Below are 20,324 nucleotides of genomic sequence, written 5' to 3'. Positions count from 1 at the left end.
GGAATGCAAAATGGAAAGATCACAGAATGTTAGGGCGTGGAAGGAACCTTGAAAGATCATCTAGTCCAATCCCCCTGCCAGAGCAGGAACACCTAGATGAGGTTACACAGGAAGGTGTCCAGACAGGTTTTTAATGTCTCCAGAGAAGGAGACTTCACAACCCCTCTGGGCAACCTGTTCCAGTGTTCTGTCACCCTCACTGTGAAGAAGTTTCATCTCATATTTACGTGGAACCTCCTGCGTTCCAGTTTGTACCCATTGCCCCTTATCATTGGTTGTCACTGAGAAGAGCCTGACTCCATCCTTGTGACACTCACCCTTTACATATTTATAAACTTTAATGAGGTCACCCCTCAGTCTCTTTTTCTCTAAGCTAAAGAGACCCAGCTCCCTCAGCCTTTCCTCATAAGGGAGATGCTCCACTCCCTTAATCATCTTTGTTGCCCTGCACTGGACTCTCTCCAGCAGTTCCCTGTCCTTCTGGAACTGAGGGGCCACAACTGGACACAATATATTCCAAATGCAGTCTCACCAGGGCAGAGTAGAGAGAGAGGAGAACCTCTCTGGACCTACTGACAACCCCTCTTCTAATACACCCCAGGTACCATTGGCCTTCCTGGCCACAAGGGCACAGTCCTGGCTCATGGTCATTCTGCTGTCCACCAGGACTCCCAGGTGCCTTTCCCATACACTGCTCTCTAACAGCTCATTCTCCAACTTATACTGGAACCTGGGGTTGTTCTTGCCTAGATGCAAGACTCTACACTTTCCCTTGCTATATTTCATTAAATTTTTCCCTGCCCAACTCTCCAGCCTGTCCAGGTCTCGTTGGATGGCATCACAGTCTTCTGGCGTGTCAGCCACTCCTCCCAGTTTGGTGTCATCAGCAAAGTTGGTGACAGTGCACTCTCTTCCCTCATCTAAGTTGTTGATGAATATATTGAATAATACTGGTCCCAGTAGTGGCCCTTGAGGGACTCAACTAGATACAGGCTTCAAACTAGACTCAGTCACATTGACCACAACTCCCTGGCTTCTTTCCTTCAGCCAGTTCACAGTCCACCTCACTACTTGATCATCAAGTCCACATTTCCTCAGTTTAGCAGCAAGGATGCTGTGGGAGACTGTGTCAGATGCTTTACTGAAATCAAGATAGACCACATCTACTGCTTTGCCATCATCTATGTAAGACATAAGCAATTGGAGGGCTTTTCACATCTGAAGCCAATAATGAATAGGTAACTGCTTTACCCTCTTTTTAAAACACATTTATTTTTCTGTTAAAGACTGACTTCTGTCAGGGGACACTAACTGGACATCTCTTGTGTAGCTATTTGAAGGTTCAGTAGCACTGTTTGTGTGATACCTCTGCATGGAACAGGTGAGCAATAGAATGAATCACAAAAATGCAGATATCCTGCCAGACAAATTAGGGCTAAAGTGCCAGGCACTGGTAGGTGAGCTTAAATCCAGACTTTATAACAGGTATTGCCTATTATTTAAAAACAAAAGCAAACACCAGAAAACCCCTTTAGTCAATACATGGCAAAATGTGGAGTTATGAGTTGCTGAGCAACAAAATAAAGCTGTGGGTATAAAGTCAGCTCTACTTTCCTCTTCCTAGAAGGAGGAGATTCACATAACAGATGTGTGTTACTCGAATTTCAGCTAAAAATTTAGAAACCAACTTTATCATCTGCTATTTCTCCCCTTCTAGCATTAGGTAAATTATCTATATTCCTACTTTGTTTTGAAGCTAACTCTACAGAAGTACTGTATGGTTATACTCTTCAAAAGCAGGGAGGAGAAAAACAATCTCAAACCAGGGGGGATACTGTTTGGAAGTGCCCAGCTGAAGCAGAGCTCAGGAGTTGGTCTCAGAGGTGAACAGCACACTGTGAAGGGTCCAGCTCAGCAGCACACAGCTCACAGAAAACGAAAGGCTCTTCTTTCTGCCAAACTGGCAGCCCTGTGTTCAGCACCTTTCCCAACAGCCAGCCTCACCTGCCATGTAGCAGCAGCAGCTCAAGCCCAGACTTCTTTAAATCTGCTCCTTCGAGAGCAAAGGTTTGAGGATTTAAACAACCGCTTCGTAATAACAAGTCTCTTTGCCAACTTCAGCCCAGCGTCCATGAGCTCATGTCCTATGTTCATGGCAAAATTAAAATTCTGTATAAGAGTTACAGTAGGACTTACGCTTATAGCCTTTGCTGTCTAAAAATGATGTAATCTCAGTGGCTTCTACTTAGTAGTGATTTATATAGTAATACATGCAGACTTGCACATAGCTGTACCATGTACCTTAGCAGGCCCAGGGTCATGTAACTGGCTGCTGTAGCATTTTGGGCCAGGAAAGGGACAGACAATCCCTACCATGCAATGATCCCAACAGGACAGAGCAAATGGCTACAAAAGGGAAATAAAATAACAGACAGTATTAGGGTGCTAGTGAGCTCAGCACTTTGGGATCTAGGCATTGCAGGAAAGGATGTGAGTTTTGTTACTACTAAGTGATAGAGGGTAGTCAAGTATTCCTGGGCTTCTGAACGGTACAATACAAGCTCTATCTCTGCAAACAAAAGCAAAAATTCATGGACTCTAAAAAGCTAATGTTTGTGTAGAGCGTAAGGACAGACAGAGTTGAGCAAGTGATTGAAGGCATCTAACAGTAAATTCAAACCTGTTGTTGATGGCAGAAGAGGAGCTTGCACAGAATCTCTAGAGTAAGAAATCTGAAAGAGCAAGAAGGGCTACAACTACTTGAGTAAATGATTCTCAGCATCGGTTATCAATCTAACTGCATCCTTCTGTGAGAGAGTGTTCAGGAATTGTTTCTGTTTTGCTAAACAGGAGAAAGCGATGAAGACTTTTTAAATGGGTACATAAAGCAGTTATCCACATAATTTGCAAGATTGAGTATTTCAGGGTTCAGAAATTCTCTGCTACTTATTAAATTTGTCCAGCTCACCTGTAAAGTTTTTGCTATTGCCCTTAGTAAGCATCAAGCCCTCTTTAGAAGGGGATACCTGTCTCATACACATGGCCTATTAATAAATTGCTTGACTAAAACTTTGGTTGTGCACATTTTTTTTTTCCATCTGTCCAGCAGTTGTTTAAGAGGCTTAGTAGTATTTTTTTTAGCAAAACAGACCTCCAAATTTTCTCAGTGGTAGTTTGCATGGTGTAGATGAATTACCTCAATTTATTAGGTATCATTTCACTATCTAAGCTTCCTATCTGATATTAATCTTTGGAGATTTCCAAAGTCTGTGAATGCAAAGGATCAGTCTGTGAAGATGAACAGTCTGTTGTTAGCCACAGCAAATTGCTTGAGCACACCCATGGGTATGATTTTGGTCAGAAAATACCATTCACTACACATTCTGAGCTGCTCAGGGTGCATGTAAAATCTCATGGGACTGTGCTAAAAGGAGACCATAAGAAGACAGTAGCTGTAGGAGGATATTGTATTTTCTTTTTACTTCCTGAAAATATTGTCTCCACTGGTGCTCAGTAAGAAACAGTGTGTTATGCTTTTAATATAATGATTCATCAATCTGTACGTGCTATAAAAGCCATCATGTTGGTGTTTTTGAAGTCGCCTTTTAGCCTAAACAGGTTTTTACTCAATCTAACAAGAACAGTGGTCACTTTGCGAGCATCACAATTTAAAAAAATATATACACATATAAATAAAGTCAAGTGTAGCTGTTTCAACATTTATATATTTTTAATTTCTTTCCTGGTCCTCATGTCTAGGACTCAGACTTTTCTGGTATGTGCAGAATTTTTTAAACATTAAATTCTCCACTCAAATGCATCATAATTCTTAATAATGTTCTAGATACCTTGAACCATTATTTCCTTTTAAACAAGTTTTCAGCACAGATTGTGCTGCCTGCATTTGGTCCTCCAAATCTCCCATCCAACTGTCTAAATTATTTTAACTGACATAGTTTCTAATTTACTCTCTTCAGTTGAGAGATCTCCCTGTAGCCTGTCTATTTTAGCATTTAATTGCTGTATACTCTTACAGATTAAATTCCGCAGCAATCCATTTTGCTCTGCCGGTGAAGCAGTGATCTTGTCATCTAAGCAAGATGGCGCTTGCAGCTCAGTCGGCGAGACGTTCGAGCATCTTCCTTCGAGACATTCGCCATTTAATTCTGAAGCCAAAGGAAAGCAAAATCCTCAAAACTTGTTCCTCTCAATGGGTTTTTACAGCTAGAAAAACTGCCTTGTCTAATTATTTTATGCCCAAGTGTGCAGCAGAATGCTCCTCTTTAAAATCTGCATATCTTTGTGGGGTTTTTAGCATTTACTTTTATAAAATGTGAAAAGGCAGACTCTCAAAATGTTACACTGTATGTCTTCCCTTTCAGGGAGAAAGGTCGTGAAAAGTTGTCTTCCCTGGTTAGGTTGGTTTTGGATGGTGTTTGTACAGGACTTATGCATCACTTAACGTATTTCCATTAGAGAGTGTGAGGGACCATTTAGTATTTAAATAATTAAGAACAGTACTTTTTGATCTAATTTCTGCTGAATGGAAATATATTACTGTGTTTGTTTTCTCAATATGTGTGTTTCGAAAGGAGGGCTGTTGAGTCTTGGGGATTAAAGACTGCAGTGCAGCAGGGGTTAAAGGTCTGTACAGGCAGTACTTTAACTCACATGTTAAGGAAAATAAAACTTGAAAGATCAGAGATTGCCTTTTTTTTTTTCTTAGTATGATAAATTTACAAATTTATATTTTTATAGGCAATTGGAACCTGAAAAATCAACTTCTGTCTTTGGCCCACAAAGTGATTATGAAATTAATTCCTTTCTCAGGAAGACTGAACTTGATTGCCAAGTATGTCTTATTCTTGAGAGTGCCTCAGGATATTTAGTGCTAAGAGAATCATCTTGCACATGGCTGGCTTCTCCCCTTCGTACTGGCACACGGCTGCCTGCACTCTTGTCTCCTTCCTCCTCTACACCAGTTAACCCCAGCAGTTTTCACCAGGAGTTGCTTATGGTGATATTCACTGGGAGAGCTTCCCCTCTTCCTTATTCACCTTCTCTTATTCATCCTCTGATCCAGAAAATCTGAAGCAGCAAATGGCAAGATGATAGTTTATACAATAAATAGATATTAAGTGAAAACGTAATTCCACATCTTTCCAAAAGTCTCGTGTCTCGATGTCCATGTCCAGCTTTTGGATGTTTGCAAGTTTAATGCTCTTCACTTCAGATTCACCATTAGGTTGGCTTTGCTTGTTTGCTTTGACTTTTTTAGTGAAATCACCTTGATAAAGGCCACATGCATCTCAGTTATGTTATCAGATAAGATCATTTGTAGTGGACAGTGTAGTTCTTCCCCCAAAATACACCTTCTGTTTCTCAAAGTCACTGAAGTGTATTTGTATTTCCTACAGTACCTCACAGGGACCTCATGGGAGATCTCAGTGTTGCTCTTGTAGCATTGGGTGTAACAGGTGAGCCAGTGCTAAGAAGGTATTGGTAGGTACACAGGGAAATAATCCAGGTCTTTGTTAAATTGGGGTTGTTTACAGCTGCTGGGAAATTATTTTCATAGTCTAACTGTGAGGAGTATAATACATCAGAATACAGGCATCAGGTGGCTGATCAGAGGGTCATCTGGAAGGCTGGAAGCAAGTACACATGATCATGATTTGTTCCCTACACCTGTTTCTCACTGGGTGTAGATACACCTGTTCTTTTTGGGGGTGTTTTCATTGATGAATGGGAGTGAGGACATGACAACAGACATGTATCCTCTGTAAAAAGGAGAAAAAAGATCCTCAACCTTTTTTTTTTTTTTTTTTTAAAGGAAAGCCTAATTGCCTATTTTGGGAATAGTGAACAAATGAAGAGTCTTTCCACATATTAGAGTTACGTGGTGAACTATCATTTCAATAAGAATAACGCTGATACCATGATACTGATTTTAAAACCAGTGTGGGTATAGTTGGTTTTTGTCTGCAAGCATAATCTCATCCCAAGCAATTCAAAGAAGAGTCAAGTCCAAAGCGTGACAAATGGTTCCTAGTCATTAGAGCCCATGGGTAGAATGTTTTCCTTTGGGCTGTCTGCAGGTGAGGACATCTTCAAGGCAGAGTTGTAGAATCATTGAACAGCCCAGGCTGGAACGGACCTGGAAAGATGTCTGACTCAACCTTTTGTGAGAAAGGGAGCCTAGGTGACACTATCTAACACACAGTCCAGTCGCATCTTGAAAATCTCCTACGATGAGGACTCTGCCACATCCCTGGGAGGTTGTTCCAGTGAGTGATTGTTCTCGCTGTAAAAAATACATTTCTTAAATTGATACTGAACCTCTCCTGGTGCAACTTGTACCAGTTGCCCATTGTCTTCTTCAAGTGGCTCCAAATTACTTTGTAATTTCTACTTGCTCCTTTTCTGTTTGGCAGGAAAACACATGCACCAGAATCAGCATGTAGTTTTTACTGTTCCAGTTGCATAAATGTTTTCACACCACATTATATATGCCAGTTTTCTCTAAAGAACCTTAAAAAAAAAATAGAATAGGTCTAAGCAATCTTCCTTTCTGTTCACCTTGACCACCATTTTTACATCATAGCGTGAATACTGAAAATTTAGCTGTATGAAACAAGTTACTGGTAAGATGCAAACTGCTTCCCTACATTTACCTGGAGAACATGCAAAAAAGAAATGCCACGTCTCTCACGTTGCATTTTGAACTGACACCGCAGTAAGTCTTGCATTTAGTATAATGAGTTGTAATGTTTAGTTATTCTAAAGGTATGGTACAATAATAGATTACTGTTGTTCATATCTGTGTGATAATTGAAACTCCCTGATCATACTTTGCATTTTACACATTGTCAGGACCTTGGACCTTAATCTTGCTCTTTGATTGACAGTCGTGGCCAGGGAAAGAGCACTCAAATTGTTTGTGATAGTCGCATCTGTTCAACTGGATTCAGTTGAGAGTATTTGCATATTCTTAAGTATTTCTTCTGAGAGGGCCTAAATCCTTTTCAAGTGTTTGATACATTTTTGAAATTCATTCATAAGGTATCTACATGCACTAATAGTTCTGTATAATATTGCTGTGCGTAATCTGAGAGATAAGACTAGTTTTTTAAACAAGGTATTCTTTGGGGATGACATATTACATTCTGACTTATTCTACTGGGTGGAAATGTCAAGTACTTTGAAAAAGGATGCTTGAATGTTGTGACTGAATTAGTATTCTTTATTCAACACAAATCATCAACTGCAGTAAAATGTAGTCTTATTGTGAGAACATTTTTCAAGAGTTAATTGCAGAGTTTTTTTGTTTTATTTTTCTACTGGAGTTTTATTAAATGTAATTGTTCCTTTGCTGCTGATGCTGATATTAGATGGAACAAGAGAGTAGATTCTTAGATGCATTTTAGTTTAATTTGACTGAATTGTTCAACTATGAGCAAAACCTTTGTCTTGAAATATAATTTAGGCTTTGAAATACAACTTAGGTTTTTATCTTTCTCTATTGTTGATTTTTTTTTTCCCTTGCAAAATTTTTTTCAATATTTTTGGAAGCATTGTTAACTTCAGTTTCAGAAACATGTCACTCTCAAGTGTACGTATAAAACACTACTGAGAAGTACTCCTGCTTTGAAGAAATATTTAGGCATTATATTTGAGCCTTGAACACAGCAGTTCAACATATTAACTCGATGGCCTCGTAGCATTACATAAAGAAATATATGCATAATTGAAACCCATGGAAGTCCTAGTCCAGTACTATCCTAGTCCAGTTTGCTGTCAGAAGGAATGGAGATACGTTCCCACTTGCTTAAGTAGTTGTGTGCTGTGGATGCTGCTACAAGCTCAATCCCTTAAAGACCTAGGATCTCATATGGAAGGCCACTAATCACAATGAATAACTTTTTGTTTTCCAATCCACTAAGCAAGTGTTCGAAGAGCCCCCATTGTTGGCTGACCTATTTTAGGAAATGTGTTTCTGTCTCTAGAAAGGACCACAGCAATCCCAGCTACCTGTGTACTTGAAAAAAAGAATGATGCCGATTTAATAAGTGGTTTGTTTTTGTTGTTGTTTCAGGTTTAAGTGTAACAGCACCTTTAACGTTAGTTTTGTTTTTCCTTTGCTTGCAGGAATCTCCTTCTGGACGCAGAAAAGCGCTTGCCACCAGCAGCATCAACATGAAGCAATATGCAAGCCCCATGCCTACACAGACAGATGTCAAGTTAAAATTCAAGCCTTTGTCTAAGAAAGTGGTATCTGCCACACTACAGTTCTCTTTATCTTGTATTTTCCTGAGGGAAGGAAAAGCCACGTAAGTTGTTTGGGTTTGTTTGTTTGTTTGTTTGGTTGGTTGGTTGGTTTGTTTGTTTGTTTGTTTGTTTGTTTTAACCAGGTAGCCTACTTTCTGTTGCTTTTCAAAGAACTCTTTGGATAAAGAGCTCTTTCTGTAGAGAATGGCAGAATTTGAGGGTATCCTTCAGCATACCCGTCATTCCTGCCATACTTAGTTTCTTAGTGGAGTAAAACTCGGTTCTTAGTCTGATTTTAGTTCTTCAAAGACAAACAACTTGTCCTCTTAGCATTTTAGGCTTAACATAACAGCAGCTTAAAAATATCTACAGGCTTGAAATCAGTAGGAGTGTATGTTTGTATGCACATGTGTTTTCATCCAACAATACCCTTAGCAGACTGCAAGGGAAATGTGAGAAGGAGAAATTATTTCTGTTTCACCTATTTATATTTAACAAAAACTTGAAAGAAGGACAAAGCCAGTTGTAAGGCGTGAGAGGGTGGAATCAGAAGTAAGATTTTGAGTTGAACATAAGAACATCCTGTGAAAAGAGTTCAGTTTGGCACTAGTTACCACTCACCCTACTCACTTATGTGGTTCTAGCCCGTATTCCAACAGCCTTTGGAACGCAGAGGATACAGATTATATCTGCAGATGCTATAACCTCTCCTACAATTTCTGTCCGATTCAAGATGTCAGATGTGCATACTTCATGTAGCTGGAGGATGGATCATTGTCACCTATCCTGTTTTGCTTTTCCTTCTTGTGTCTAGAGTATAGGAACATGGGAATCTCAGAAGAAAAAGGGGTGGATGAGGAAATTATGGCTCTGGTCGTTCTTTTACATATTTTTAAATTTCTTTTTTTCTCCAAAAAGGCTAACAGTTTACTTCTAGCTTTCAGTATTCTGAATGCACTTGTGGACGTTGCCCACTGCAATACAAGTGCACCAAAACTGTTGCATGTACAGCTTCCCAGACTGCCATGTTAAGGTATACATTTTGACACAATAAGGCTTTTTGTCTGCATTCTTTGAAAGCCACAGATCCACTATTAATTACTGTTTTCCTTCTCTGATTAACGTTGTGAACTACATTTTGACCTACCATATAAGAATGGTATTTTGCAGTATTTAGCTGTGGTTTAACATGGTATTGCAGCTGAAAATGGGAATGAAGAAGCCACTATCTGATAACCTCTTACATTTTTTGGAACAACCATAATCTGTGAACTACACTATAGCTATACTAGGCTCCTAGTGCTTTTGAGTCCATAATTTGTGAAAGCTGATCCATTTAGGATCACATGTGCTTTCTTCTCTTTGAAATCTATAGGTTTCATGCTGAAGACTGTAAGTCAGGTAGACTTTAAGTTATCAACAGGGCTTTAATATTGCCCTGAACCAGGGACATGAAAAAAGCAAGCTGCTGTTTCTGAAAGCGTTGGTTTCCAGTATGTGTAAGTAGAGACTGTTTTACTAGTCAAAACAAAACAGAGAATTCAGGTGTCAGATACATGAACATGTAAGAAAAGGTAGCTAGGCCAAGGCTTACTTATATCTCTTACAAACTGTAGTAGTTCCATAAAGTGAGATTCACTTTAATTTATGCACTTTATTAAAAATATACTGCAACCTGTTGCTGCGCAGTACCAAAAATAAGAGTATTTCTAAAACACAGAAAAAAAATATTACGAAGTATCAATACAGAAAGGACAGTAAAAGAAATTTTACTTTGGAGACCTTTTAATTTCTAAACTTTATGTGCACATGTGGTATACAAGATAGGTGTGCTGTGTGTGCTAACTGCTCCCAGCTTTTTGTCTTCAGTACGTAAAAGAACCTACCCATCAATGCCGTTACAGGATGCTGCATTTTTTTTCCTGTCTGTTTAAAGAGTCGATTTAACCTACTGGTGATCAAAACAGAAAGATGAAACTTTAAGGGTTCTGCATGAACGGAAAGGTCTTTGTGACTTCCTGATAGTTACTTATTTTCTACTTGTGATTATTAATAATACTTTTTATAGAAGTACTTAGTTGTCCTATGTAAGTGCAGGTTCTGTAGTGCTGATTACCTTGAACTCATACAGTAGGAAATTATTGCCCCAAAGAGTTTCTGATTTTACAACATGTTAAATCGCTGAGTTTAATCCCATGTTTTAAGTGCCTCTGTGTTTCTGTGCAGATTTGAGGCATGATTAGTACGTGATTTTTATTCCTGTATTTTTATTCCTTTAAAATAATACTTATGTTTTTCTTGGCATTGTTAGGCACAAAATCTGTGGGTTTGGGTGAGGTTCTTAAGGACATGGTTTAGTGATAGTGTTAGGTTAGGTTATGGTTGAACTCGATGATCCTGAGGGTCTCTTCCAACTGAAATGATTCTATGATTCTATGGTCAACATCAAAGAAGATAGAATAATTCAGGTTGGAAGAGACCTGTAGAGATATCTAGTCCAGCCTCCTGCTTAAAACAGTCAGCTGTGTGATCAGACCAGTTTGCTCTGGGCTTTGTCCCACTGGGGCTTCAAAACCCCTAAAAATGGAGACTGCACAACCTCCGTGGGCAACCCATTCCACTGCATGTTGATGACTGTTCCAACTTTTTTCTCACATTGTATCAGAACATCTCTGGTTTCAATCTGTGTTCGCTATCTGTCATCCTCCTGCCTTGCACCACCTTGCCTTCCCAGCAGCATCCTCACAGATGTTGGCAGGCTGCTGCTAGGTCCTCCTGAAGCCATCTCCTCTCCAGGATGAAACACTGGACAAAGTACCGTAGAAGGCTGTCCAACAAACTCCAAGTAAATGGGGGACATGACTTCCCTCAGTCTACTGCTTGTGGTCCTGTTCTAATGTGTCTCAGGATGCTGTTTGCCTCCTTTGGCTGCCAGGGCATGGTGCCAGCTCTCCTTGAGCTTGCTCTCCACCAAGAACCCCAGGTTGTTTGCAGCAGAGGTGCTCCCTTGCCAGGCAATCTCCGGTGTAACTTATTTGAAGGTGCTAAAAAAATTCGATTAATCCCAATAAATTGAAGTGGTTTTAAAAGAAAAGAGGTAAGACTGCTGTTGCTTCAAGAATTACATCATGTTCTTCAAAAATCTTGGGGTTTTTTATGAAGCAAACATAGATCATACATTTCTCTGAGTCTTTGACTGCTGTTATCTTTTCATCAAACATATATTTGATATGAAAGGTACAGTTATGTGACAGATGTATGTATGAGATACAGTGAAATAAGAATTGTTATTGGCCATTGATATGTAATATTATATTTTTACCTTGGTAATGAATTCAGATTTTTAGAAATGGGATTTTAATTTCAGTAACAGTGTCAAGAGTTCTGAATGAATGTAGTGATGGGTGTCACATGCACCACATGGACAGTAAGTCTGACCAAGCATTTTCATTTCAAACAAAGGAGACCAGATAAGTGCTTACTAGTATTTCTGGACTGCTTTAAAATTTTAAGAAACAGTTATTAAACTGAATCTTACTGCACAGCAGGACTGGTTTTACCCTTTAGAATTTTGTTAACAGAAAACCTTCCCTTTAGAAACTAATACACAAGTGTATTTATTTTGTTCTTTCACTATATTCAAAATCAGATCTGACATCAGAGATTCCCTGGAGAAAAGCAAGCATAAAAATATTTAAAGGATTTTAATAATGCAGTAGTATCAGATGTGGATTTAACAGACTGCATGTTAATGCCTTGTTTGAAATTTGTTATTTAGGGATGAAGACATGCAAAGCCTGGCTAGTTTGATGAGTATGAAACAAGCTGATATTGGAAATCTAGATGATTTTGAGGAAGACAATGAAGAAGATGAAGAAAACAGAGTGAATCAAGAGGAAAAGGCTGCAAAAATTACAGGTTGGTTTTGCTACAGGGATGGTAAAATATAGTTTCCTTTGCCAGTTGCCAGCTGAGTTCCATAAATTTTGTCCTTAAGCTGTATTTGTATTTAATTATTAAAAAATCCAAACCAAAACAAAATTTAGGATAGTTTGAAGAGGGACCCATCCATAACTCAGCAAAGTTTAGTATTTGTGAATTTAAGAGCATTGATTTTTGTGTGAAGAGCGTTGATATGTGTGTGTTCTGTTCTTAGGAGAGAATGCACTAAGTAGTTAGCATTTTAGGGAAGCAAAGAACCAGTGTGAACAGAGAAGTAAAGAGATGGAGGGAAAGGGTCAGTGAGCGAGAAGGCGAGAGGATGAGCTGAAGTGAAATAATGAAGACAGTTTGTGAGAATAACTGCGAAATGAGTTGTGCCGTGGGTAGGTGCTGAGGTTCTGCTCAATAACATGGTAATTCCAGGCAGCCTTTTGGTTGGGGGTGCCTTGTGGAAATGCAATCAGGAGACTGCTGAAGGACTTGAACAGAATTTGATAGTAAGGTTGTTTGAAGTGACATAGTATAACTACATTTGAATTGCTTACTGATGAAAATTCTTAGTGTGTCCAGGATAGCTGAACTAATCGATGCAAGTCAGCTCAGGATGTGATGATGTTAAATTGTTGGTGGAGATCATTATATAGCACTGCTTCAGATGTGTTCTGTGGGAACTCTTAGTGTAAAAGAATCAGTAAAAGACAAATTAACTTATGGTGGCAGCCTTCATGCCTGCTAATGTTATTTAAAAACATCTGTTGAAATAATGGGATACTTTTCTAAAGTGGGGAAGAACATCCCAAGCAGAGAACTGAATTGTCAGATCTGTTCTTAAAAATCCTGAAGAATGTTGGTTCGGTGTTACAAAATACTAGTTACATCTCTTCTTTTTGAGCTTTTGTTGCCATTCAAAGGTTCAGCCTGAAGCGGTTGTTACTTAGTTATATTTAGTGTTGTGAAAGGATGCAAATATGTTTTCTCCATGCTTTACATTTCAATTAAACATTTTGTACCCTGACCAAATCACTACTTATACTGCATGTGTCTGGCACAGACCAGATTAGAAAGTCCAGAATTAAATATTTGAGAGACAGAGATAACATATTCTTGGTCGGAGAGCAGAGAAATACCAGTCTGGTCACACTGAAATCATTCTGCAAGGTCTTCTCCTTCTCCCAGTGCAACCAGAATAATTGAGGTGTGTGTCAGAACACCAACCAAAACCTGATTATTTGCCAGGCCGTCCTATAATCACAGACAAGGGCACGTAAAGGAGAGGCTACATAAAGTCTCTATATAAAGTATTGTGCAGAAGTGTTTCGTTAAGATACGCCTAGATACTGCTATGGAAAACCCATGTGCAGAAGGACAGTAGTTGACAACTACTGCAGATCTTGCTCCTTAGCTTTATTGATTTTGCAGTGTTCAGCATCTACACAAGCCAACAAATGATTCCTGAACAAACAAAAAGTTGATATAGATTAGTTGAGTCTGTCCACTGTCCTTTGGCTCAGTAGTGAACATCCCTGGAGGTGGATGCGGAATGATGAGCTGTCTGATGTTGCAACATGAGATCCTAGCTCAAGTTCTTTCCTAGGCTTTTCAGCTTTTCCATCTGTTGTTCTAAAGGCCAAAATTATCTGTTCTAAGCAAACACTATGGTACCTACTTGAAAAGCAGAAGTAAGAAAATACTTCCGAAATGCACAGTATCTGTTCATCTGTTCTGATACTGTTGTCTAATGATATAAGATGGGAGGTTCGAGTTGGGTTTTTTGTAGATGCAGCATGAAGGGAACGTGAGCAGGGGAAAAGGTCAGCCTTGGACTTCTTCTTGTGTTGGTTACAACAGCTGAGTTCCTTCGTTATTCTGACTAACTTTTCCCATGTTAGACAAGGAGAGAGATGAGAGGAATGTTGAAGAAGTGCACGTCATTTCCCACGCAAATGAGAGAGCATAAAACGTAGGGCAGTAAGTAAACATTAATAATAAAATGCGAAGTATCTATTTCAACATGTATTCAAGACTGATTTCATTGGCAGTTGGAGAGACTCCTGTAATAAATATAATGAACTGGAAAAACTAAGACAAGAAGAAGAGCTGAGGAACCAAGGGGGAAAGAAGTAGGAATCAGTATAGAAAAATAGGAAGAAATACAGAAAGAAGGAAATGGAACAAAACTGATGTAGTAAAGTACTCCTTTCAAATTTCTTTCAAAAATAATTATGTTCACAGAGTCCCATAAAGTTAATTGGGGAAGTTACATAACCCTTTTGAAAGCTTGCTGCTCCCAACATTTTCTCATCTGTTGCCATGTTAGGGTGTTGGCAGCCGAACAAGCTGGAATGCCTTCACTGACTCAGAGTCCCCCGCGGCAAATCACTTCGCCTCTGTGTGCCTGTTTTCCCAACTGTAAAATGGGGATACTGACTATAACTACATCACAGAAAAGATGGGAGTATGTCATGGTTAATGTTTGTAAGCAAGCTTTGAAGAAGAGCAAGTAATAAAGCAGAAGGGGTTATTATCTTTTAACTCAAGGTCTTCTCACAGAAATGTTGGATGACTTGACAACTGAAACATTGTCATTCTCAAGCCGCAGCTACAGGAGCTAATGCAGATCTTTGTCAGGGACATTGTTCCTTTTTTCAGCGTACAAAAGTTAATTAATTCCTTTATTGGGTTCAAAGTTATGGTTTTATAGATGAATAAATATATGTCCACCACTAGGAGAACAGAAGAGACCTGCTCACTGGGGCTCTAGGTGGTGCAGGTGAGTTAGGAAATGCTGTTTCTCTTCCTCGATGCATTGCCTAACTTTGGGTAAGTATCTGTGCCTCTGTTTCTTCAGCGATGAAATAAGTGGCACAGTACTGACCTAACTCAAAAGCACTGTGGAATTTGGTGTGGTCGACATGTGAGCTGTTGCCATACAACTGACCTTAAGATCAGACTAAGAGATGTTTTCCATTTGAAGTACCACTTTGATTAAAAAAAAAAAAAAAAAAATCTCCCTTCATCTCTGACTATTCCCCTTCCTGCCCAATATTTCTTGTTTACATTTTTTGTGTGTAAAAGCTTTATCTCCACTTAACTGTTCTGTTTTATGAGAACTTGAAGATGATGTTTGTGGCCATGAAATATGTTTCAAATATTTTGCTTCCACACAATTAATATAGATGAATTTAAACTTCCCAGAATTATCCTGTCCTTAGTCTTCAGTTGAAGACAAGGCATCCTAGTGTACTTGAAAAAGTGTGGCTCATAGCTCACAAACCTAGGGTAATAGTAAATACTTTGCTTCTCTTAATTTTTTAATTGATATTTAGAGCTTCATGCTGAAGTTGATAGTTGCCTCGTGCCCCATCTGCACAGGAGCACAGTAACTGTGCTGGGGTACCACACGGAGTCAGCAACATGCCCATGTGCCTATTGTAGGAGTCTGAATGCCAGTGTTTGTCAAGAGCAGGCTTCTGGAGAGCAATATGTGTAACCCTTTGTTGCCATTTGCAAAACCCTACCTCCCATGTAAACTTCTGATACCTTTAATCGTCTTTGTCAGTAGCACCAAGCTGCTTAAAAAAAAAAAAAAAAAAAAAAAAGGCAAGAGAGAACAATGAAAAAACAAACCTGGTGATTTATATGACATACTTGTAGAACAAGCTAATGTACGTTTGTAGATACTGAGATTTATAAAAGATAATATAGGACATAAATCTCCAACCTACCATTTCCACACTCCAAAATATGCCATAAACCATTTAATATTGTAATGAGAAACATTGTAGTGCATACAGGTGTTTAGTTTGGCAGATGGGACCAGGTGATTGAGACCACATCAAAGAATTCCCTCTTTTTAAAACTCTGAACTTAATTTGTTATTTTCTGACAATAAAAACTGAGTTGTAATTGTTTTGGTTTTGGTGGGTTTTTTTTCACATTTTGGCAAAATAAGTTGTAAATCATGTCAGCATCCCAACCTGTTGTAAACTAGTAATTCATTTGTACTACTGTTTCATAAGGTCAACTTCATTTTATTTGAGTACAGCAAAGTATTTCCCATTGTGACTTCAATTTTTAAAATTCCCAGAAGATAGTATTATATTGTTCAGATCTCTAAGGTGATATGATTTTATACTTATAAAGTTAAGTTGGGGCAGTTTTGGTGTTATTTTTTAGGACAATAGTCTTGTTTCCTGGAGCTAAAAATAAGAAAGTGAGGATGGTGAAATAAGTCTCTGTAGATAGATAGAAATGTGATCCCATCTAGGTAGATTTTTGCTTTAAGGTCAAGATCAGGAGGTGCAGTTAAGAGGAATTCTGCTATGGCTTTGTCATTGTCAGCATAGCTTTTGTCCAGTAGATATTGGCAGAACAGATAATTTTACTTGGTAATTTGCAGATTGCCATATCTTTGCAAAGCAGTTTAAATATGGAAAAGAAGTTTTTAACCATATGACTGAAATATTTCCAGGTTCTGGACTCTGCTTTTGGCTTCAGGTTCTTTATGCTGTCTGTGAAGGCAAGAAATTAAAAGTTGTGTCAGTGTGTCAACTGATGAAGATGTTACCCTGTGAAAAAGCATGAGATAGGAAGTTCTGGGTGGCTGTGGGCACCAACGTGAATTCAGACAGTCACAATACTACTCAGTTTTTACCTCAGCCTGATATCTTGCTCCTTGTAACTAATTCATAGAATGAAGATTACTTTATGAGAGTCAGTGACAAAGGTTTCCTTTCCCAAACAAAAGCCATATGAGAAAAGTCAAGTTCAAAACACCAGCAAACTAAAAGCCTTATGAAGGAGTAACTTCTTGTGTACTCGAGAAATGGAAGTTTAAAGGAAATCCAAGAATGATTGGCATGATAAGTGTGCAGTAAAGGCATCTACATAGCTTTAACTTCACTGGTGATACCAGAAGACATCATCCATTTATTTTGTTGGGAGAAGACAGGAGATGAAAAAACCCGCCAGAGGGGCAATGGTATTCAACTAGCAGGATCATCTCTCCTGCACAGGTTCCTCCTGCTTGTTTGTCAGCTAGAAGAACAAGGAAGGCTGTCCCCTCTCCACAGAAACCTGTGCCTGAGGGCTTTCAGTGATGTTCCAGGCTCAATCCCCATTACTATAGAAACTGCATTTGTCAGATGCTGTGGATAAGATTTTAGCAAAGAATCACAGATTTAATTTTTCCCCTTAGAGCAGAAACCACTAAGACATAATTGTTTTTTGTTTTTTTCTTTCTTTGCTTCAAAAATTATGGAAGCATCAATGTCTTGGCTAGAAGTAAACATTAATACATTTTAAAAATTGTGAGTTTGTGGCAATTCAGAGTTGTCCACTATGGATAGAAGGTGAAATAGGATTTTACAAAACATTAAGATGTTACTTACATAGCATTATAGTGGCAAATTCAACCAACATATACATTCAGAATGCATTCCTATAGCACAATACTGATCATATCTTTTAGAATTATTAAATAAATTCAACTTGTCATAGGTCAGAATTTAATGGTAACTGTAAATTTTAAATAGAGTGTGTGTGTATAAATAAATAAACTATATAAAATGTATGTCTAAGTATTCGTTTTCTTTAGCCTTAAGGGTTTGAGAGGGAGGTAAATTGGTCTGGGGCTGTTTTGTGTTGATTAACAGTGGTTTAAAATTCAAGTTTTCTTCATGACCAAGGAAACTCTTTAAATCATATCTTGTATACTCAAGTTTTGAACTGGTGTGCATACTCACACAACTAATTGCTGTTGCTAACACCAGGAACCCAACAAGGTTTTGTTTGTCTATTACCTGGGTTTCTTATTAAATTGTCACTGAGGCACCTACACAGGTGCTTTGCTGTAGGTACATCCTTGTAAGGACTTGTTCTAAATGTATTCTTTTAATTAATTCTGAGTGTCTTCTCTTTTACCCTCTCTCTCCCTTTCTCTCTTTCTAGTAACAGTGTTCGTTCCACTTCTGTTTCATTAAATGCCCTTGCCTTACGTTTGTCTTGACTGGCTTCTATTTACAGAAATTGTAAACCAGTTGAATGCTCTGAGCAGCTTAGATGAAGATCAAGATGACTGCATAAAGCGAGCAAATATGCCTTCAGCTAAATCAGCCAGTTCCTCTGAAGGTCTATGAGCTTTCCTCCTTTCTTTCTGTTTCCGATTGTCTGTATTTACTAAGACCTGTTACCTTTTGACTCCTGCTTGTATTCAGCTGTCAGTTTTATCTCTGTGCTTCCACCCAGCATAACTGGTAATCTGTAGTGCATCCAACAGGTAGCAACACGATAAAGAGCCTATGTTCCTCTACAGCTCAGTTTGCCATCTGATAATGAACAAGAAAGAAAAAAAATTACAAACCAAAACAAACAACAAAACGAAAAACAAACCCCAAGTCTAAAACATTAGTTGTGGAGTCAGTAATAGGTGACTTTTCTAACTTGACAAAATGTCCCCTCTCTGATTTTACATGCATGTTGTGTCCAAAACTTAAAATTTTCTGCCAGTAGTTAATGTGTGTGTGAACAACCGAAAAGAAATTGCTGCATTTAGCTTGTTAGATGTTCTGCAACTTTTATTTAACGAAGAGAAATCTCTACGAAGAAAGCCTTCTATTAAGTTCTGATCAGTGAAGATAAGTTGTTTGTTTGTTTGTTTTTTATTTTTTTTTTTATTTTTTAAATTCTCTTTTGTTGGTGTACTACTGAGATGCATTAGCTTAGCTGTGCAGTTTGTGCCATACCCTGGTGCAGTGTTTTGAGGGACTGTTGATACAAAGCTTTTTGAGCTTGAAATCTATTAGATGAACAGTTTGTATCTACATTAAAACAATATTCCAACTTGTTTCTAGAGCTTATCAATAAGCTTAATTTTCTGGACGAAGAGGAGCAAGACCTGACCAACTCTAGTACGAACCCTTTTGGCGACCCTGACACAGCAGAATTAAATCCATTTGGAGACCCTGATGCAGAAGGTAATAGATTTCTATTACATAATTCATCATTATTTGCAAATGCTTAATGAAACATGATTTTTTTATTGTAGGGCTACAAATGAAAAATGTTTTGATTAAATATAATTATTACATGCAGTACTGAGGTAGCAGTAGCAGTGATCCAGTTGCCACTAGAAAATTGATTTATCCTTTGAGTTGCATCCTTATGTGTATTTGCCACTGGGGGCTACCAGTTAAGAGTCGAACCAGAGACTTTCAGACCTATCTGATGTGTTACTGCTACTCACCTTATGTGGTATAAATGAGTGTCATTGTTTGGCCCCAGCGGGCAACTAAGACCGTGAGGCCGCACGCTTACTCCTTCCCGTTCCCTCCCCCTGGCTTCCCTGGTGGGATGGGGAAGAGAATCGGCAAAACAAAACTTAAAACTCATGGGTTGAAAACAGTTTAACAGAACAGCAAAAAGGAAAAGATACACAATAACAATATTAACAATGGATGAATATACAAAGCAAGGGATACACAATGCAGTCTCTCACCAACCCTTAAAAATGATGCCCAGCCCACTCCCAAGCAGCAATTGTGAACTCAGATCTGGTACTGCTGGTCCTGGAAGAGTGGAGACCCTGGGCTGCAGTTTGTGATTGAACAGCCAGTCCTGGAACAATGGAGACCTGTGCAGTAGAGATTCCCCAGGCAGTGAGACCCTCCCCAAGCCAGCTTCCACAGATTCATACTGAGCATGATATCCTATGGTATGGAATAACCCTTTGGCTAAGTTGGGTCAGCTGTCCTGGCTGTGGCCCCTCCCAGCTTCCTGTGAAAATTAACTCTGTCCCAGCTGAACCAACACAATGAGCAACACAGACTATCAAGCGTTGTTCCATATGGATGCTGGTTTATATCTTAACTTCCTTCACTGCAATCTTCACTGCATCACAGCTACTCTTGGTTAGCACTAATCTTTTTTTATTGTAATTTAATTGTATCTCTTTCATTCTTCCTTTTTTGCTTTTATGGTTTCCTCGGTTGTGTCTTCTGGCATTGCGCCTTGCACCACGTGGTAGGTGTTAATCCTCTTTTCAGACCAACATGCCTATTCTTGTTCTGTTTGAGTGAGAAATAATTCCTCTGTAAGTTTTTAATCTGATAAAACTT

At 38.7% G+C, this 20,324-nt stretch overlaps 1 protein-coding gene across 12 annotated transcripts in view; it reads left to right on the top strand.

Moving 5' to 3' along the window:
- Nucleotides 1-20,324, top strand: part of EHBP1 (EH domain binding protein 1) — a 225,715-nt gene that overhangs the window by 77,084 nt on the left and 128,307 nt on the right. For 8 of the 12 annotated variants that reach the window (XM_082048521.1, XM_082048525.1, XM_082048532.1 and 5 more), the window contains 4 exons: nt 8,149-8,330; nt 12,047-12,186; nt 18,235-18,339; nt 19,062-19,184. In XM_082048521.1, the coding sequence (XP_081904647.1) occupies nt 8,149-8,330; nt 12,047-12,186; nt 18,235-18,339; nt 19,062-19,184 (550 nt within the window). The remainder of the gene's footprint in view (nt 1-8,148; nt 8,331-12,046; nt 12,187-18,234; nt 18,340-19,061; nt 19,185-20,324) is intronic. The other 4 variants (XM_082048524.1, XM_082048522.1, XM_082048523.1 and 1 more) reach the window with 1 other exon arrangement.

The sequence above is a fragment of the Streptopelia decaocto genome (assembly GCF_964273445.1).
Source record: "Streptopelia decaocto genome assembly, chromosome: 3".
In the NCBI taxonomy this organism is placed as follows: Eukaryota; Metazoa; Chordata; class Aves; order Columbiformes; family Columbidae; genus Streptopelia; species Streptopelia decaocto.
This window is presented reverse-complemented; position numbering and strand designations above follow the sequence as displayed.